The sequence below is a fragment of the Hyaena hyaena genome, unplaced genomic scaffold (genome assembly GCF_003009895.1).
Source record: "Hyaena hyaena isolate Hyena2069 unplaced genomic scaffold, ASM300989v1 scaffold_1802, whole genome shotgun sequence".
NCBI classification, from domain to species: domain Eukaryota; kingdom Metazoa; phylum Chordata; class Mammalia; order Carnivora; family Hyaenidae; genus Hyaena; species Hyaena hyaena.
Window position 1 is genome coordinate 172,553 of NW_024082435.1, and position 20,369 is coordinate 192,921.

At 38.3% G+C, this 20,369-nt stretch overlaps 1 protein-coding gene across 1 annotated transcript in view; it reads right to left on the reverse strand.

Annotated features, from left to right (window-relative positions):
- The window catches only part of SYT16 (synaptotagmin 16), a 34,301-nt gene extending 27,004 nt beyond the window's left edge, over positions 1 to 7,297 (reverse strand). Inside the window, exons 1-2 of the mRNA XM_039224865.1 lie at positions 7,201 to 7,297; positions 3,818 to 4,030 (exon numbers count right to left, since the gene is read on the reverse strand). Coding sequence (XP_039080796.1) covers positions 3,818 to 4,030; positions 7,201 to 7,297 — 310 coding nt within the window. The remainder of the gene's footprint in view (positions 1 to 3,817; positions 4,031 to 7,200) is intronic.
- Positions 7,298 to 20,369: the final 13,072 nt, after the last annotated feature.

Genomic DNA, 20,369 nt, shown 5'->3' on the forward strand with positions numbered 1-20,369 from the left:
CTACAACATAAAGCAGAATTTTCTTCTAAAGCTCTAATTAGCACATCCATTCCTCATATACATGAACACTAAAATGTCCTATTAAACAGTGGGTCATCCATCAACGTGTGTAGCACCCAGCAGGATTTCAGCACAAAATCTAACTTTGCCAAGAAATTACCCCCATAAAACTGTCTCATGACTTTAACTCCTACAGTGATAATACCTAGATCAGTAATAAGGGAATTTTCAAAAGCTACATTAAGCCTTGAAAAGCTATTCATAACTGAAAAACATAAGAACTATATTAATGTAACAAACCATTTTCTTTGACAGACAAGCAAGGACTGAATTAGAAAAGCAAAGCTAGGGTACAAGTCACAAGGAGGAGAAGAAAGGGGATTCACCATCACATAAAGCCCTCTTCCCATCCTGTAAGTTAAGGAAGATCATGTCACCTTAAACACATACATAAAGCTAATTGTCTGTTGTCAGAAAAATGTATCCTAGCTTCTTAGAAATTATAGGCCATAATTATGTCACATAAACCATATTTATTTTAGCAGAAAGCTTTTGCACTTTTTATCCCTATCCCACCTTGCTGTGGCATAACCCTATTATCCAGTTATTTTATTTCATACTCCCGAGCCCTTCCCTCCCACCACCACCCACATACAAATACTTTTGCTCACCATCTACAATGATGGTCAGTTTTATGTGTCAACTTGGCCAAACTATAGGCTTCAATTAATTAATCAAACACTAATTGAGGTGATACTGTGGGGGCATTTTATAGATGTGACTAAAGCCCTTAAGCAGTTGACTTTAAGTAAAGGAGATTATCCTACATAATTAGTGCACTGAAAAGCCTTAAGAGGAGAACTGAGGCCTCCCTGGACACAAAGAAATTTTACCTATGGATTTCAGAGCTCCATATTTCTCTAGCCAGCTCCAATAATAGCATAGACCAATTCTTTGCAAAAAATCTCTTGATATATATATCACCCTGATATCACCTTAAAAAATTTTTTTTACATAAACTCTATCCCCCATGTGGGGCTTGAACTCATGACCCTGAGATCAAGAGTTGCATGCTCTACTGATTAAACCAGCCAGGCACCCCAATATCACCTTCATATATATATATATATATATATATAATTGATGCACCATCCCAAACAAACTGGGCAGATTCCATGGGTAACTGACCTATTTTAAAACTTTTTTTTAATGTTTTATTTATTTCTGAGAGAGATAGAGAGATCGACAGCATGAGCAGGGGAGGGTCAGAGAGAGAGGGAGACACAGAATCTGAAGCAGGCTCTCTCTCTGAGAGATTCTGTCTCTCTCTCAAAAATAAATGATCATTAAAAAAAATTTTTTTTTAATTAAAAAGGTAGAGTAAAAACAAGCTAAGTAGATGGAGAACAGGCAAAAAAAAAACCAAAAAACAAAAAACAAACCCAAAACCACCCACAGATCTTCTCTGGGATGAATGCTTAACCTCTTCCTTATTCTTTATTGCTGAAAAAATTCAATGATCTAAAGATGAACAAAAAGAAATGACACAGAAAAAATCATGTAATGGCAATGAGAAACAATGAAATCTGGCCATGTGTAGCAACATGGATGGACCTTGAGGGTGTTATGCTGAGCGAAATAAGTCAGGCAGAGAAGGACAAATATCATATGTTTGCACGTATAAGAGGATTAGGAGGAACTTGAAGGAGGAACAAGGGGGAGAACAAGGGGGGAAATGGTGGGGGAAAGGGAGAGAGGCAAACCATGAGAGACTCTTGAATGCTGACAAAAACTGAGGACTGATGGATGTGGGGGGGAGGAAGGATGGGCATGGAGGAGGGCACTTGTGGGGATAAGCACTGAGTGTTATGTGTAAACTAATTTGACAATAAACTATTTGTAAAAAAAAAAAAAAAAGAAAAAATCATGTAATAAAAATTATATTAACATTTTCATGGCATTTGATAACCTAAAATTTAGCATGCAGTTATCCCTTCCTATGAAAGTCCTGATTATTTTCTTCAAAAATCTAAAAATAATTTATTGCATTATCCAATGCAGTGTGCTTTTCCCTCCTTCCAATAGAGAAAGAAATTTTATCTTTTCTGTCACTATCTGTCAAAAGTTTCAGAATCCCCAGTTATAACTGAAGTTATTGCTAATTCCAGAAAGAGTAAGTTTGGAATGGTTGTTAGAACTCTTAGAAAAGCTGAACCATTTGTATAAATCAGAAACTAGACTTGTGGGCTTCTGGGAAATGGGGCCATTAGCTTTTGAATGCAACAAGCTGCTCCCAGGGAATCAACTGTTATTAACTTTCATTAGCTAACATTTGCCCTCCTGGTGGAGAGAGAGGAATGCTGTGATGTAATACCAGCAAAAGAGAAAACAAGAGAGGGTGTAAGGAAATGATGGAGGTCAGTAGCTACTGCTACTATGCTTTGGTTATGTAATGCATTTATTTTTTTCTCTTGCCTTGGGCTAAAAAGAATAGCAATAAAATATATTATGTGGCCCACATCAATAAGTAAAATTACATGATGGATAGCAAATTATTATTTTTATGCTGAAAAATAAGGTCCTTTCTGTATATTCTTTGTTGTTGTTGTGTTATTCTTTTTTTGGCCAGACTCATCCACCTTGTCAAGCCAGAAATTTCTTCTCTGTTGTCTTCTCTCAATCTCAGACCCTCCTTTTTCTCTTTCAATTGTTAAGTGTGGAAAAATATGGAAGACCTGCAACTATGCCATTGGTTTGATTGACCACATGTCCAAAGGAAAGAAGGAAAAGGTTAGAGAACTCAGGTCATTTAGACTAGGTCACTAAAGTGGACAGCATGACATTTTCACTAGCTTTTTACTAACTACAATTCACAGACCTTTCCCTGTTTTAATAGCCTATGCCTATTCAGGGTACCAGACACAAAGGACTCAAAGAGATCCCTGACCTTCACTAGGAAAAGCACTAAGAAATAATGCACTGTTCTTTCTCCAAATTATTTAGTGATGGGGAGGGAGGAAGACTCTTAACAAGGTCTATCTGCTATAACAATTCACAGGCTGTGCTGATTCTACATCAGAGTATATTCCCTCCCCTTTGTGGAAGGTACTTAGTCTGAAGACATTGGAGGATGGCAGAACACTTTGCTCTTGCCCAGCAAGAAATTCTCATGTGGGCAGAGGATGGTGGCAGAGAGGTAGGAATGGGTGGGGAGGGAGGTGGCAGAAACTACAGGAAATGGGGACAAAAGTGTGAGGTATGTGTTATCTGAAAAAGGTTATTCAATCTTATTGTAATACATATCTTTATTTGAAAGATAAAACACATATTGTTTTAAAAACATGAACTATTAAAAGAAAGGTTCAAAAATTTGTATGAGGTCATATATTTATATGGAAAATAAACTCTATGATTCTGAGAAAAATCACAGAATCTCAATGCCAGCAAACAGGTATGTGAAATGTTCCTATTTAATCAGAAGAGAGTAAGATTTTATAAAGCTTGATAAATACCATTCTAAATTCTAGTCATTAGTGTTCAAAATATACAAAATCATGACCTACAAGGAAGGAAGGGGTCTCACAAATCAGGGGTCAGGATTTTGGCACTTCTTATCCATTCCTCCCAGTTCCCTACATGACACCCCCTCTGTGAGGTTGGTAAGACCCCCCTCTACTCTGTTTCAGCCTCTGGGTCTTGCCTCATTTCCTTTTCCTCTCTGGACCCTCAGATACAGGTGTAGTGATCAAGTGACTCAAAGCCGTTCTTACTATTGTCCATCCCTGCTCTAAATAAAGGAAGGGTTTCATGCAAATACCTTTACAGGCAGACACTTCCGTGTTGTCCTCTTCATGGGTAGAGAGCAGGTGGCCGAATTTTGATTTCTGCTCCAATCCCACCTGTTTGCCTTTCTTAGATGCTTCTGAACGAAAACTCTGGGACCGGGACACGGATATCTCAAATTGTTTGATCACCTCCTCGTCACTGTCAGAAGATGTGCATGGCTCTTCATCATCTCCAAAGCTGTTAACTGGGAGCAAACAAGAGCCATGAATTTCATGTGGGGCCCACAATAATACCAAGATAGATAATCTGGAGAAATGGAAGAATATGGATAAGGAGTCTGGATAAAGCAAGCCCATGCCAGACAGATTTTAAAGCATTTATTGAAACACAAATTTGAGCCCAAAAGAATAAAACAGGAAAGGAAAGTTTACAAGGGCAGGTAGAAATATATGGCTAGAACCCGGGAGAAACATTGGGACACCCCTAATTGACATAATAAGACCTCTTGTTGAGCAGGGAGGCTGTGCTGATGTGCTGTGTTGCTGACGTGCTTAGAACTGGGAACAGGACATTTGACTTACATTCATTCTAGTCAATGATGACAGAAAATATGCTCTTAGACTCATCTGTATTATTAAAACACAAAGAGCCAAGCCCCACTCTAGAGCGGACCTACTTACAACTGAGATCTTCCAAAAGTATCCCAGTTTTGAAGAGACACCCATAGTAGTGTATGTAATTTAAACAAAAACAAAACTAGCTTATATTACTGCATTCTGATGCCTTTCTCAGCACCAACAACCCAACCCAAATACCCTTTAAATTATGTGTACCTCTTTCCCCATATCAGCCCACTGGTCCTTTCAGTTTCTCCAATAAGCGGAGATGGTTCTTTCCTTTGAGTTCTTTGCCTTTGATGTTCCTTCTACCTGGAGCCCTCCAGCCCTGGTATTTACCTGGCTGGCTCCTCTCACACCACACCGTGTTTCACGCCACGAAACCCTTCCCCATTTCCCCACCTTAAGCAATTCTCTTTATTTCTCTCTTCTCCCCCATGACTTTCATCAAAACAAAGACATCACCTCTTCTGTTACCTGATGTCTCTTCATTATGTAAAACAATGTCTGTTGCATAGTAAGTGCTTAACAAACACTTGTTAAGTCTTGAAAAAACTGATGAAGACCTAGTGTTTTCTCCCAAGCCTGACCACCCTTCACCCTCCCCGCAACACACATACTCACCCATGATTCCCTGAGCCTGGAAAAGCATCCCCCAGCCCTCTAGACTAGTCAAGAATCTAGCTCATCATCAGGACTTAACATAGATAATCACTTCTTCCAGAAAGCCCTTCATTAATCCCTTAAATAAGGTTCATGGCTTTTTCCATGAGCTCAGTCCTGCCCTATCAGTGCTCCATCCAGCTTTGTGACAGATTTACTAATTTAATCGCTAACCGTTCCACCTAACCTGCACATACCAGAGGAGTAAGGGGCACAGCAGACCACCTACCTATGTATCCCTCTGGACACTATCTTCATGCTGGGCACATGGGAAGCTACTCTGTAAATATTTGCTGAGAGTAAATTGGAAACAATAAGTAATAGGGAATTATTTCTTAGAGATTTGCTCCTCCAATCCAAAAGTTGTATAGTAATTCTTGGGAAGAGTTGTTGTAAATGGTTGTTAATTTACAGATGGGTCCTGAAGATTACATGTGATTCAGAAGCTAAGAAGAAATTATAAAGCCATTTTTTAAGTGAGAGGAAATACTTTAAATACCAGCCTAATCAAAACATTTATTCCCATCTTTTTTAGGAGTTGATATTTCTGAGTTTGTTTAGAAAATTAGCAGTAATAATAAGCACTTATTGGTTTTTTATGTGCCAGGAACTGTCCTAAGTGCCTTACACATATCAGCTCACAGAATCCACATGAAACACCCATTATTGTTCTCTTTTTCAAAGTCAGAAAACAGAGACAGAGAAGTCTACAACAGCTTATAATCATACTTCCAAAAAGGGGTAGAATTGAGATTTGAATCAAGGTAACTTGTCTCTAGAGGCTACATTCTAATCATTATGCTGAAGAACCAGAGACAGAGAGTGGAAAGAAAGAACCCTTCTTCTGTGTGCTCACATCAGCTAGCTCAATCCCTGTGGTCAAATCCTTTAACGCTCTGGATCATTTCTAATGTCTGGGTCCTCTCCCAAATCTCTAGATGTAAGTTTTCTGCCTGCAAACCTCCTACCCAACAGGCACGTACACTGGATCTGTTTTGCTGTTTTATGGAGCAGCTGGTCCAAGAGTATAAGAACACATTGCTGTCAGTTCACTCAATTCTGTTGGCTGTGACCAGCACCAAGATAATCCCTGAAAAACTGTCAAAAGAGACTAGATATGCCATGAACACTAAAAAAACATCCCAACAGAAAATGATCATAAGGGAAAGTCTTCCCATGTCTCAAATGCTGGGCAAAGCACTTGTTGGGGGACAGACCATCACATATAGGAGAGACCCAGAGACCAATGGAGCAAAAATGAACTCACTCCACTTTTAGAGCATAGGACCATCTAAGCATCTGAGAAAAGGTTAGGAGGATATGTGCATGGGTGGGGTGGTTGGATGAAGTATACATAGGAGCTCTTTCCAAGTCTGAGATTCCATTCCATTTGTATTACTATGTCAGCTTTTTAAGATAAAAAGAGAAATGGAGGCAAACCATAAGAGACTCCTAAATAGAGTGAACAAACGGGGTTGCTGTGGGGAAAAAGGGTGGGTAGATGGGCTAAATGGGTGATGGGCATTAAGGAGGGCACTTGTTGGGATGAGCACTAGGTGTTATATATAAGTAATAAATGACTAAATTCTACATTTGAAATCATTACTACACTATATGTTACCTAACTTGGATTTAAATAAAATTTAAAAATTTTAAATAAAATAAAAATAAATAAAATGTAAGTAATCATAGTCATCAACTTCAAACTGAATTAGTCCATGGACATTTCTTCATCTATAAAACCAATAATTAGAATTATTAATATTTTTAGAATTTATTAATTTACTATTATTTACCACAATTCATCCTTGATTTTTTCCCCCAGTGAGTCTTCAATCATCCACAGAGAAAAGATTTCCAATTCATTCAACATATACTATATACCAGCCACCTTCTTGGGACTTTGCATATATTATCCCATTTAACCACCATACCAACATTAGGAAGTAGGGATTATTATTATTCCCACCACAGAGATGGAAAACAGAGGCACAAAGCAGTTACATAACTTGCCCTGGGCAACAAAGTTAGCAAAGTAACAAAATGAGACTTGAACATAGAACTGATGTTTTTAGCCAATGTGGATATCAGCAGGTGTGAATGTGTGATGACACTAGCGCCATATCTAGTTTACCTGTCAGTGTGAGGCAAGGGTGCCCTGCCGCCTCCACCCTGAAACATGCCGTGGAGGTTGCTTCCTTTGTGATCAGAGAAGAGCAGTCCGTCCACATGGGAGTGAATACATAGAGGCTGCGGTACAAGTGGCCTGTTGCTCTTTGGGGGATCATAAATAAAACTGCACATACTATTCTAAGTCCTACTCCCCAAGGATATCAGAGAATTCTCCACCTAATAACAAAACCTGCCATTCTTCCTAAAAACCATTGAGGAGCAATAGAAATCACTCGTGGCGCTATTACAATAATAAAAGCAATCCCATATATAGCATGTATCATGCGCAGGCACTGTTCCAGAACTTTACATATTTTCATTTATTTACTCCTTTCAATAACGTGAAGTACTTTATTATTCCCATTCTGTGGATAAGAAAACTGAGGCAAAATAAGGTTAGTAATTTGCCATAGTCATAACAGTTAGTAAATGGTGGAGATTCAAACCCAGGCTGTATTGCTCCAAAGTCAATTTAATGAACATAATGTTCCTTCTACCTTCTGCTGCCTCAAGGAAAAACACTTCTTCATACCTGGTCAAAGTCTACACAATTGCATTTTGTCACTAAGAACACAAAAATTACATAGGTTGAGCTAGAAAGAATTTTCACAAGCATCTTTTTTAAACAGCCCTGCTACTTGCCTTGTAATGAATCTATGTCAACAACTAAATAGCTGATCTAGATTTCATTCAACTTACATTTTTAAAATCACCAAGTCTCATCTAAGTTGTGATGCTTGTTTTAGAGATAAGATAGTACTTTCTGAAACACTGTATAAATATCAAGTTTAAACCCCTTTCAAGCTAAGTTCCTGTGAAACAGAACAGTGGGCATTTGTATTAAAATCTTCACGCCTTCATCCAATTAGCTTGTTAACATAATAGGGAAAAAAACTGCACAATTACCATGGATGTGGATACATCTTGAATGTATGACTGTTCATTTTACTCAAATCACAGAATGCAGAGAGATCATCAATAGTACCCAAATATCCACCACCAAAGAGAATTTACACTCTTCTGCAACCTTCCTGATACATGGTCACCTGGCTTTGCCCCTTTGTTCATACATTATCGAGGTGTTACTGTGGGCTTCTTGTACTGGCAGAAGTTCATGACTCAGACAGGTACAGAGAGCTAATTGATAACCCATCAATACTGAATCCCTACCACAATGGAGTCAGAATGTCCCTCACTCTAATTTTTAATGATTTTTTTCTCATTTAAGTAAGAAGGGGTAGAGCAAATGCCATCTTTATCTTCTACATTTAAGTAAAGAAGGGGGAGGGGGGGTGTTTGCCGGGCCACAGAAATTACCTGTCAGATATAACATCAGCGAAGGCTAGACTGGTTAAGAGTGTAGAATCTGGAGTCAAGCTACCTGATTTTGAATTTGGAATCTTCCATTCACTATTTTGAGACCTAAGCAAATTCCTTATTCTTTTTGAACTAGAGTGTCTTTATTGTGATTCTTTACTTACAGTTGTTGAGAGAATTAAATGAGATAAACCATGTAAAGACACTTAGCATATGCCTGGTATTTGATACGCTCGAATGTGTTAACTATTATTATTATTATCCCCGTCATGGCAGTGCCCTGAGTGGAAACCCTTTTAGGAAGCCTACATTTACGTGAAAGAGGAAAGAATGTGCCTGTTCTTACAGGGTCTAACTTGAAAACTCATCATCATGGTTTTGTAGGGGAAAGGTGGAAGAAGCAAGGGCTGGGAGAGGAGAAGATTACGCTGTTAATAGGAGTTGTGTCACCTTCTTTACCTCACCATGCTTTTCCCCAAGCCTGGAGGTGGAGCACTCTGTAAGAGTTGGCAATGCTGTCTAGATGTGGGCAGTGCTCAACACCTGCTCATTTTCTTGTTTCTTGTAAGGCAACAAAACTCCCAACTGGTGATACGAAGGAAGAATTTCTTAAATCGGTCTGCTGCTATTTTACAGATGGAGTTAGAATTTATAAATGATCAGTGCAGCTCCAAGCTTATTAATTCCTTCCCACCCACACAAGAGCAATCAGGTGGCAGGAAGTGCTGCTCACATCTTCTAGATGGGAAGTGGAGACAGGTGGGGGTGAGTTGTGCTCAGTGGTGCAGTACCTGGGTGTTACTTTTAGCTACAATTGCAGGAAATCCCTCACATACTAGATTTCTCAAATACCCACAGAGAATGTCTGCCCATGGTGGCTGGATAAGATTGGAAGTAAAAACAAGAAGTTGGTTCAAGTGAAAAAGCAGTGGGAGGTCAAATGAGACAACTGCCCATTTCAGATCCTAAGAAAGGGGCCACATTTCTGGAAGCACAATCCAGCCATTATTGGATTCAGACAGGAGAGAAAGATTTTTTATAAATCATCCTAGCCTTAACATTTTTCAGACTATGTTCTGTGGAGTCCAGGGTTCCACAGAGGAGCTTCAACGCCACTATAACGTGGAGATATGGGTGCTTGCACTGAGCAGGTTGGGTTATGCACCCACTACAGCCAGGGATATTTTGCCCTAATCTTGTTTATATTTTTGTGAGATTCTTTTGGGAAAAAATAAAATTCCCAACACATTTTAAAAGCTTGGAAAACATTGCTGTAACCCAGCTCCCTCATTCTACAGAACAGAAATTGAGTCTAGGATTACTTAAGGGACTCACCTATATTCAAGTAGCTAGTTAGTGGCGGAAGAAGAATTAGCATCGGGTTCTCCTATGCACACCTGCTTTGTCACCCTGTACCTTGTGCAAGATATTTTGACAACTCTATTTCCTACAAAGAGATGCCACTTGTAACAGATGAGTGAGTCAAAAAGGAAATCTTTTATTAAAATTAGTAACATACAGATCACTATACTAGGGAAAAGTTACAATACCAAAGATTCCAGTTCTTTTGAAAATTTTTACTGCTTATTTCTGAGAGAGAGAGAGAGAGAGATATGAGAGTGGACGAGGGGAGGAGAGAGAGGGAGACACAGAATCCAAAGAAGACTCCAGGCTCTGAGCTGTCAGCACAGAGTTTACCTGACATGGGGCTCAGACTCATGAACGGTGAGATCATGACCTAGGCTGAAGTTGGAGGCTTAACTGACTGAGCCACCCAGGTGCCTCTCAAAGAGTCCAGTTCTGATAACAGCAGAATAAGTGATTTGAACTCACCTATGAATAACAGTTATAAATTCATTAAAAAAATTTAAACCAACTATTTGAAGACAGAGTGTGAGCAAGAGCAGAGACAATCTAGAGAGGATCCAGTTTTTGAAAAAAGGAAATTTCACTGGATGAGATACATGGTTACATTGCTTTTCTGTTAAAAGTACCTACTGCTAAATCTATGAAGCACAAGGAAGGCACCTAGGATTGAGGCAGACATCATAAGCCTTACTGACTTAAGATGTCAAAGGACAGAATTCAAAGAAATATAGGAGAAAACTCCAGAAAGGAGGGAACCACAGAGAAAAAACTCCAAAATCTGCATATGAACTTAGCTCAAATAATTGACTGATACCTGAAGTATGATTGCATAGGGAAGAATCCAAGGAACCTCCAAAAAGTAACAGCTAGAGGGCTAAAAATATGTACAGACATTTTGGCTTAGTACCCACCCCAAGTATCCTGTTAAAACTCTACATGGAGCAACCTCAGAGCTAAGACTAAATGTAAAACTGAAACAATCCCAACAGAACAAAGTATGAAGCCAATACTCATAAGATCAAACGAATCAACAATTAATTGTGGGCTGAAACAAAAAGTAACTTATTTCTCTTCCCCACCAGGCCATACTCATCCAAGATAAGAGACGAGGTGCCATGAAAGCATCAGGGGTGGGGTGATTAGCTCAGACTATGGGGATCACACAAAGGCTGCCCTAGAATAGGTAGTATTCTAAACAGACCTGTATCCATACTCATTGGACCCTCATTTCTAATTATCTGACTCCCTCAACTACAAATGTTTTCTTAAATGCTTGACTTTGACAATCATTTTGAAGTTCATCACTGCAACAGGGCTCACCCGGACAAGACCAAGTGCTAAACTGTTATTCTCCCTGACTCTTTGAAGCTCTGCTCTCTAATCTGTATGCCTCCAACAAGGGATTTCTTGATAGGACCCAAGTGTTGTGTTGTTTTCCTGCTACAGTGGCATTTACATACAAATTAATGGCCAAGACTATAATTTACTCTGCTGAGAACTGCGGTGACCTGGTAATTAAATATCTGCACATGCAGAGAAAACAAAACCAGAATGGCTGCTCTTGCTTTCATTTTCCAACCCCCAAGAGCTCTCTATCACTCCAATGAATCCTTACAAGCAAATGTAAACCAACATTACAATTTACAAATGTTCTGATTAGGAGGAGAAAAAAACCCCAAAAAACAAAAAACAAATTCCATTGCCATGGATACTAAGGGCCTGGGATGGGAAACCAAGGCTGAGAGAGATAATGAACAGATCTTGAGATGCACAGGTGTTGTGAGTTTTTGAAATTCTAGCTATTCATTCCATTCATTCATCTACCTATCCTGTGCTTTGAATCATTCTCAAGGCAGTTTCCAAAGTTATTGTTTTATCTTGCAATAGAGCTCAGTCAGGTTATAGAGATAATTTCTATAAGGCAGTTTCAAACTCTCCCTGGCACCAAATCTACAGTAAATATATCCAAATATATCACAATAACTGAAAAGACATAGACTGAAAATGCTCACTTAGCTAAGAGCTATTTTAGAAGAAAACTATTCCAAGAAGTCACATAACTCATACATCATATATTCAGTGGTGGCATGCGTATATTGGAATAGCAGCCCGCAATGATGCCAATGATAAAATCAGATAATGAATAACTTTTCTCCATTTGCAGAACAGTTGATGGAAAATTTTCTAAACGTTTGACTTTTCCCCATAAAGGTTGTATCTCTTGGGTTCCTGTTATCACATATAGGTTGACAAGCACAAGCAGGTAAAAAATAAAAATAAAAAGTTAAAGAAATGTAGAAATAGTTAATTATGCTTCTTTCCTCAGCTTGTTTTGTCATGGATATGCATGCTCCTGGCTGTGACTGTTACATGGCTTACATCATCTAGTCATAGTCTCCACTGGCAAAATAATTCCTGCTTCATGATGAAAATAAATACATTAAAATTTGATGGGGTGTCACAAAAATCACATTAATTTTTGTCATTGAACTACCTGAACAAGACTGGCACCACTGAATTAGAAATGTTGCCCTGGGTACCATAATGTCCCTTGTTCCATCCATATTCTTAATTGTCATGTAGAGCTTACCTTTCCTTTTTTTTTTTTTTTTAACATTTTTTTTAGTTTATTTATTTTTTGAGAGAGAGAGATAGAGTGTGAGCAGGGGAGGTACTAAGAGATAGGGAGACACAGAATCCAAAGCAGGCCCCAGGCTCCAACCTGTCAGCCCAGAGCCCAGTGTGGGACTTGAACCCACAAGCTGTGAGATCATGACCTGAGCCAAAGTCGGCTGCCCAACCAACTGAGCCACCCAGGCGTCTCTAGAGCTAACCTTTTCTAAGTGGGTTTATGTAGTTGTGGCTCCTCCAACATGTTTCAAGGAATTTGCGGTCTTAATTCATTGTTCTCTACTCGATCCCCTTAGTGTCTAACATACTGCTAGGAATAAAAGATCCCTCAAAAATGAATAAATAAATGAACTTAAGATTAGTACAATAGTGTATTGGGCAAGTTATCTAAAGAAGCACAGCCAATAGGGGAGATTTATATTTATATTTATTATAAGGAATTGACTCATATAATTATGGGGGCTGAGAAGCTCCAGATCTATAAGTGGCAAGCTGGAGCCCAGGAGAACCAGTGGTCTAGTACCAGACTGACAGAAGGCCTGAGAACAAGGAAAGCCAACAGTGTATATTCTAGTCCAACACCAGGAGAAGACCAATGTTTTTGTTCAAGCAGTCAGTCAGACAAAGTTCTCTCTTACTCAGCTTTTCTGTTCTGTTCAGTTCTTCAGTTGATTGGGTGAGACCCACCCACATTAGGGAGGGCAGTTTGTTTTACTCAGTCTACCAATACAAATGTTAATCTCATCCAGAAACATCCTCCCGGATACACCCAGAACAATATTTGATTGACTTTTCTGGCATCTTGTGGCACAATCAAATGACACACTAATTAACCACCACAAATATCAGATAAAAGCCAAATGAAAAGCAAGAAGAATGCTATAAAGAAGTAGGTTATATACAGTTTTTTAGCCCAGCTCTGCCACTTTCACGTTGGGTGATCTTGAGTGAAACTTGCTTATTCATCTTTAAATATTAGACCAGCTTTTGGCTGTGGCTATATGGAAGACTGAGAACATAGAGAACCCCTTCTGCTACAAACTCATAGAAATGCTGATAAAATTGGAAAGATGCTTGGTATTAACTTAGAGGAGTAACCAACTTGCTTGGCTGATGTCTAAGGTATCAACAGCTTTGGGTTCATGCAAGGCTAGAATAAGGTCCCTAGCATAAAACTACTATTCTTTAATAAAGGGTGCCCTTTCTATGAAAAGGGGACTAGTGAATTTCATCTAACAGTTTGGACTTAGAGAAGTAGCAACGAAGCTTCTTATCTATTGGGGCTCTGAATGAGAAAAAATTACCCTATGAGACATAAAAACATCAAGTCTTTACCTCTCACAGAGATATAGTATTAGCACAGCACAGACATCTGAAGTTAAGAAATTAATAAAGGAAATAGGTAAGCATCTATGAAATTCAGGAGACCTAATAGAAGCAAATGCAAAATTGCTCTATAGGAATACTTCCATAACCCAATGCACATGAGATTTCACCCCTCACCAAGCAAAAACACATCTCTTCTAAAGATGAGCTAACATCACAAACACACAGAATATAATACACAAGAAGGATTAAACTAGCCTGAGGTGAGATGGAAAATAATCTAAGAACACACAGTGATTCAAATCCTATATGGAAGATTCACAATGCCTTGTATTAGGCCAGGGAGGAAGGTTCGAAAACATATCACATTCTAATTTCAATATGGTTAGAAATAAAATACTTTTTAAACATTATAAAAATGCCTTTGGAAACCAGAATCCACATTTTTAAATAATTGATGGGTCAAAGAAGAAACCCTAATTGGAATGATAAAATATTTATAGCTGAAAAATAATGAACACATCACATATCATACACTTGTGGGATATATTTAAAGTGGTACTTAAAGGAAATTTATGGATTCATTTAAGGTATATATTAGAAATCAAGAAAAAGACTGAAAAATTAATATGATAAATGGTCAATTCAAGATGTCATTGATCAACAGTTTAAACCAAACTAAAATGCATGGAAGAAATAAAGATAAAAAGCAGATATTAATAAAAATGTTAATATAAAGAAAACATTTAAAACTAGACAATGTGCAATGTTTCTTAAAGACAAACCATTGACAAGACTGAGACAAAGAATACATTTACATATATAATGGACACTTAAAAATCAGAAGAGAAGAAAAACCAGTTTAAACAATTCAAAAAAGAATAAATAGATAAAATATAGACCAATAACCACTAAAGAAATAATTAAAAAATTCAAAAAGTGACACAACATATCTAGACAGTTTTATATGACTTATTCCAACTTTCAGTGACAAGGTAACTGCTCTTATATACAAGTCATTCTAGAAGGAAAAACTTCTTGTATCATTTTTAAGGATAGCATAAACTCAAGTAAGGTAATTTATATAGTAGAACAATCTCTTATGATGCTAGTTGCAAATACTGTAAAGTAAGCAATAAATAAAATTTATGATATATCACAAACAAATACATTGAGAATAAGAATTTGTAACAGACATGCAATGAAGTTTAAGTATCAGGAAAATCTCTTAAATGTAATTAACCACATTAATAGATTAAAGATGAAAAACATATAACCATCTCAACAGATGTGGAAAATTATTAAAGAGATTTCAACACCCATCCATGACAACGATTCTCAGTAACTATGAATAGAAGGAAGTTTTCTCTAATAGAAAAAGAAAATATACCATGTATCACACTCAAAAGTAAATTTTAATGTTCTTTAGAGACAATAAGAGACAAGAACACTTTCTGTTATCACTTCCTTGTAATTCTGTATTGGAGATCTCAAAAGCACTATAAGGCAAGAAAAATAAATGAAGGGGGTATATTGTAACACAAGAAATGAAGGGCCAAGAGATTGAACTTTCCGGGTTAAAAAAAAAAATCCAAGAGAAGCCCAGGTCAAACTTTAAATTATTAAGGGTTCATCAAGGGGACTTCTGCCTCTAATCAAGACGAAATAACAGGTACCAAATTTAGCCTCACTTGTGAAGCAATGAAAAACCTGGACATAAACAACAGTTCTGAAAATACTGAACATTATCCAACCCAAAACAAGGATTCCTGAAAGATGAGAAATAAGCAAGTGAGTTCTATGTTTAACCAGACTGACTGCCTGGAGAATGCTTTGAGGCAACGCTAATGGTCTCCCAGATTTGAGGAGATGGAGCTAGGGGGCAATACTGTGAGAGCTTGCCAAAACAGTATGGAAGAGTAGGGCTACAAAGAGAAATCATAGATCTGCTGTATTTGAAGTCTTCAGATGAATACTGATAAGGGCATGTGAAGAAGAATACTGCAGCCATTGAAAAAGCTAATGGAAATGATTGGAGGTACCAGTACTTGGGGCTCACACAGAACCAGGAACAGTGAGTGTCTGGTTCAACTAGCAAGCATAGAAACCCTCATAAGAGGGGCACTGGGTAAACTACTCAGAAGGGTTTTGCCTTGGTAAAAAAGAACAATTAGCTATAGATCAAACAATCCTTCAGCCCTACCTAACAAGACATGAAAGGATCAAACGGTTTCTGAGTAACTTATACACATCCTAGAACCAAGCTCAAGGAACAGTTATACATCCAGCATGCAACAAAGTAGCATTTACAATGTATGCTATCCAATCAAAAATGTCTAGACATGCATAGAAGAAGAAACATATCACAAATAATGAGGGCGAAAGTCAATCAATTGAAATGGTATAAGAAATCACACAGACGATAGAATTTGTAGGCAAGGACTCTAAAATAGTAAATATTACGTATTCCATATATTCAAGAAACTAAAAGAAAGGTTGAACATAATATAAATATTAAAGATTCAAATAAAACTTTGAAAGGAAAACTACACTAAGATGAAAACATACACTGACTGAAAGAATGAAATCTGGCCATTTGTAGCAACATGGATGGAACTAGAGGGTGTTATGCTGAGTGAAATAAGTCAGGCAGAGAAGGACAGATACCATATGTTTGCACATATAGGTGGATTAGGAGGAAGTTAGTGGAGGACCATGGGGGAGAAGAAGGGGAAAAATAGGTGGGGAGAGGGAGGGAGGCAAACCATGAGACTCTTGAATGCTGAGAACAAACTGAGGGCTGAGGGGGGTGGAGGAGAGGGGAAGGGGGGTGATGAGCATGGGGGAGGGCACTTGGTGAGATGAGCACTGGGTGTTATATGTAAACCAACTTGACAATAAGCTATTTAAGAAAAAAATAAATTAAAAAAAGAAAAGAAAAAAGAAATTAGTGGCATATTGTGCACTACAGAAAAAAAAAGACTAGTGGCTTGAAAACAGCAATAGAAAACTATCCAAAATGAAACAGAGAAATATAATCACTGCAAAAATATGAACAGAGGGCTAGGGAGCAGTGGGATAACTTCAGGCAGCATAACATACATGTTATTGGAGACTATGAAGGAAGAACAGGAGCAGAAAAAAATCTGAAAGAAGCATGAACAACCTTCTCCATACCCAGTGAAAATGATAAAACACAAATTCAAGACGGTCAACACATCCTAAGACCAAGAAGTATGGTAAAAACCACACCATGGCACAACATCATAATCAAATAGCTGAAACCCAGTGACAGATCAGGAACAAAACAACAGAGTGAACCCTAATATAAATTATGGACTATAGTTACCAGCAATGTATCAATATTGCTTTGTCATTTGTAACAAATGCACCACACCAATCCAATCCCAGATGTTAGTAACAGGAACAACAGGGCAGAAGGAGTGTACATGGCAACTCTCCCTATTTTTTGCCCAGTTTTTCTATCAACCTAAAACTATTCTAAAAATAGTCTATTAATTTTTCAAAGTAGTCAAATGGGGAAAAAAGGACACTTGAACAGAGGAGCAGAGAAAAGGAGAGCAGGGTTCTCACTGTGAAATCCCACAGTGAAGAAATAGTTTTAGGGGCGCCTGGGTGGCTCAGTCAGTTAAGCGTCCGACTGTGGCTCAGGTCATGATCACACGATTAGTGGGTTCGAGCCTCGCATCGGGCTCTGTGCTGACAGCTCAGAGCCTGGAGCCTGTTTCAGATTCTGTGTCTCCCTCTGTCTCTGACCCTCCCCTGCTCACGCTGTCTCTATTTCTCTGTCAGAAATAAATAAAAACATTAAAAAAATAGTTTTAAAGGGCTGAAAGAGGGGCGCCTGGGTGACTCAGCCGGTTGAGCATCCGACTTCGGCTCAGGTCATGATCTCACAGTCTGTGGGTTCGAGCCCTGCGTCAGGCTCTGTACTGACAGCTCAGAGCCTGGAGCCTGCTTCAGATTGTGTGTCTCCCTCTGTCTCTGACCCTCCCCTGCTCACTTGCTCGCTTTCTCTCTCTCTCAGAAACAAATTTTAAAAAAGGGGGGCTGAAAGGAAAACACTGGCAGAATTCTACACCCAGAGAAGATATCTTTCAAAAACAAAGGGAAAATAAAGACTTTTCAGAAAGAATTCATCATAACAAAACAAGAAATATTAAAAGAAACCCTTCAAACAGAAGAAGGATATAAATGTGCATCTATACAACAAAATTAATAGCAGAGCAATGTGGATAAAATTTTAGCATTAAACTTTCTTTTTAAAATGTCCCAAGTTTTGTATGTGTTATACTATACAAGTGTTTATTTTGACCTTCTAGAATCTTTCCCTCTCTTTTGGTAATGATATCCTGATTTTCTTTCTAGGAAAGAAAATTTCCTCTCCAAATTTCAGTTGATGAGGTTGGGGTGAGGCTGACCCCACATTCCTTCATTTTAGCATAGGCAAACAACTCCAATTTGGTCAATGGCAGCTGGCGCTGGGACTTTGCTGGAAATATTGAAAAGGAGTACTCCCACTCCTCCAGCTGGGGTTGATAAGCTAGTAGGATGTAAGCCTGTATCTGCCATTGAGTGCCTCAGAAAGAAGCCAATGCAGAACAAAGCAGAAGCAAAAACTGTAGATTCCTGATACCCATTGTGAACAAGAGCTAATCATTCCTGTATCCAGAATACCTCACTAGGCTTTTCATATGAGCCAGTAAACTACTGTGTGCATATGTATGTATGTATTTAAGCCTGTTTTGAATTTTCTGTTACTTACACTCAGAAGGATTGTGCCTAATACAAGTAGTAAAGACTATTATAGGTGACAGTGAAGGGATCACCATTCTAGATCTGCTTCTTTCAACACATAGTTATAAAGTCTTGGCCAAGGAGCTTTATCTCTTTCTCCTCTGAATTCCTACAATAAATGCTATCTGCATAATTCATTAAGCAAATAGGTATGTACTGCTTTATGACAGGTTTTCTCTCCTGGCTAGCTATTTAAATTCTCATTAATATTTTATTCACTTAGTCTTGTTTCCCCAACCAGATTATACATCCTTGGCTCCTCACACATAGCTAATGCTGCTCCTCTGAACCCCAATACACACAGAGCACACCAAAGATGAGTCAGCTGATCCTAGGGCTCTCTTGGTTTAAAACAAACTTAGGATTCTCTAAGAATCCTCTGGCCCCAAATATTGTGACTGTTTTCTGATTCCACAGTATTTCACTCACATTGACATATATCCCTGAAATACCATGAGTTATTAGAAGGAGAGTTTGCCTTAGGACTTTATAGCTCCCAAATTGAGCAGAGGGCCCTTGACACTGTCCACATACTGAAAGAATTGTTTGAATTGAACTGAATTCTATCCAAATTTCCCTTTACATCCAGAAATAGTCTCTTTCACTGAAGAAGAAAAGAAGTGAAGAGCAAAGGAAACAAATGACCCAAGTTTTAGGTTCTACCACTTGCTAGCTGTGTGATTTACCATTTGTTACTTAACTTCTCTGAGCTTATATTTTTTCCATACAAATGGAAACAATGACCCTTTCATTTTAAGGTTATTGTGAGGAGCAAAAGCAATAATTTATGGGCAAATAAGGATTCCAAACAGCATTTATTAAACATCAGGTTGCACTCCTTACATTATGTATAATATCCCACTTAAAACTTATAAAATCTTTGGAGGTATCTATGGTATCCTCACTGGACAGATAAAATTACTGATGTCCTCAACAATTAAGTAATGTGTAGACTCTGACTCCCAAGTCTATATTTGCTCCATCACATTATTTTGCTTGGTAAATACAAAAATTAGGTACAAATAACAGGTGTAACATTCCTCAGGTGTCAGAAAACTATGAAATACAGTACTCTGTGCCTCAAAACCAAAATGACAAAGAACAAAATGAAAATCAAAGTGGGACCCAGAGTCCCCACTTATCCACAGTAGGTAGTATTGGCAAAATCATGGAGCACATGCCATTACAATTTTTCCCTCCTTACCCAGAGCGGACGATCGTCACTGGCTGTGGCACTCTTACCTGAAAAGATTGTGTGTGGTTTCAGAATCTGCAAACAAGAGGAAGCTACTGGTTATGCTTTGGCCTGTAAAGACCTTGCCTATGTCATGTTTGGAGACTTCAGAGCAGAGTTACAGCCAATCCTGGAAGCAGGATAGGAAAGAGAAGAGATGGAAGAAAATTCACTCATTTAAAAATCTGTTTAATAAACAATATTGACTCTATGACATATCAGACCCAGAGAACTGATGTTAGCATAAAATGGTGAACAAAAATGTCCATCGATCAGCAAATGGATAAAGGAGACTACATGTACAATAGAATATTATTTATCCAAAAAGAATGAAGGAGAGAGGGCAAGATGGCGGAGAAGTAAGGAGCTCCATACTTGCACTTGCGCCCATACATCACACAGAAAAGATCTGAAGCCATTGGAAACCTTACAAAACC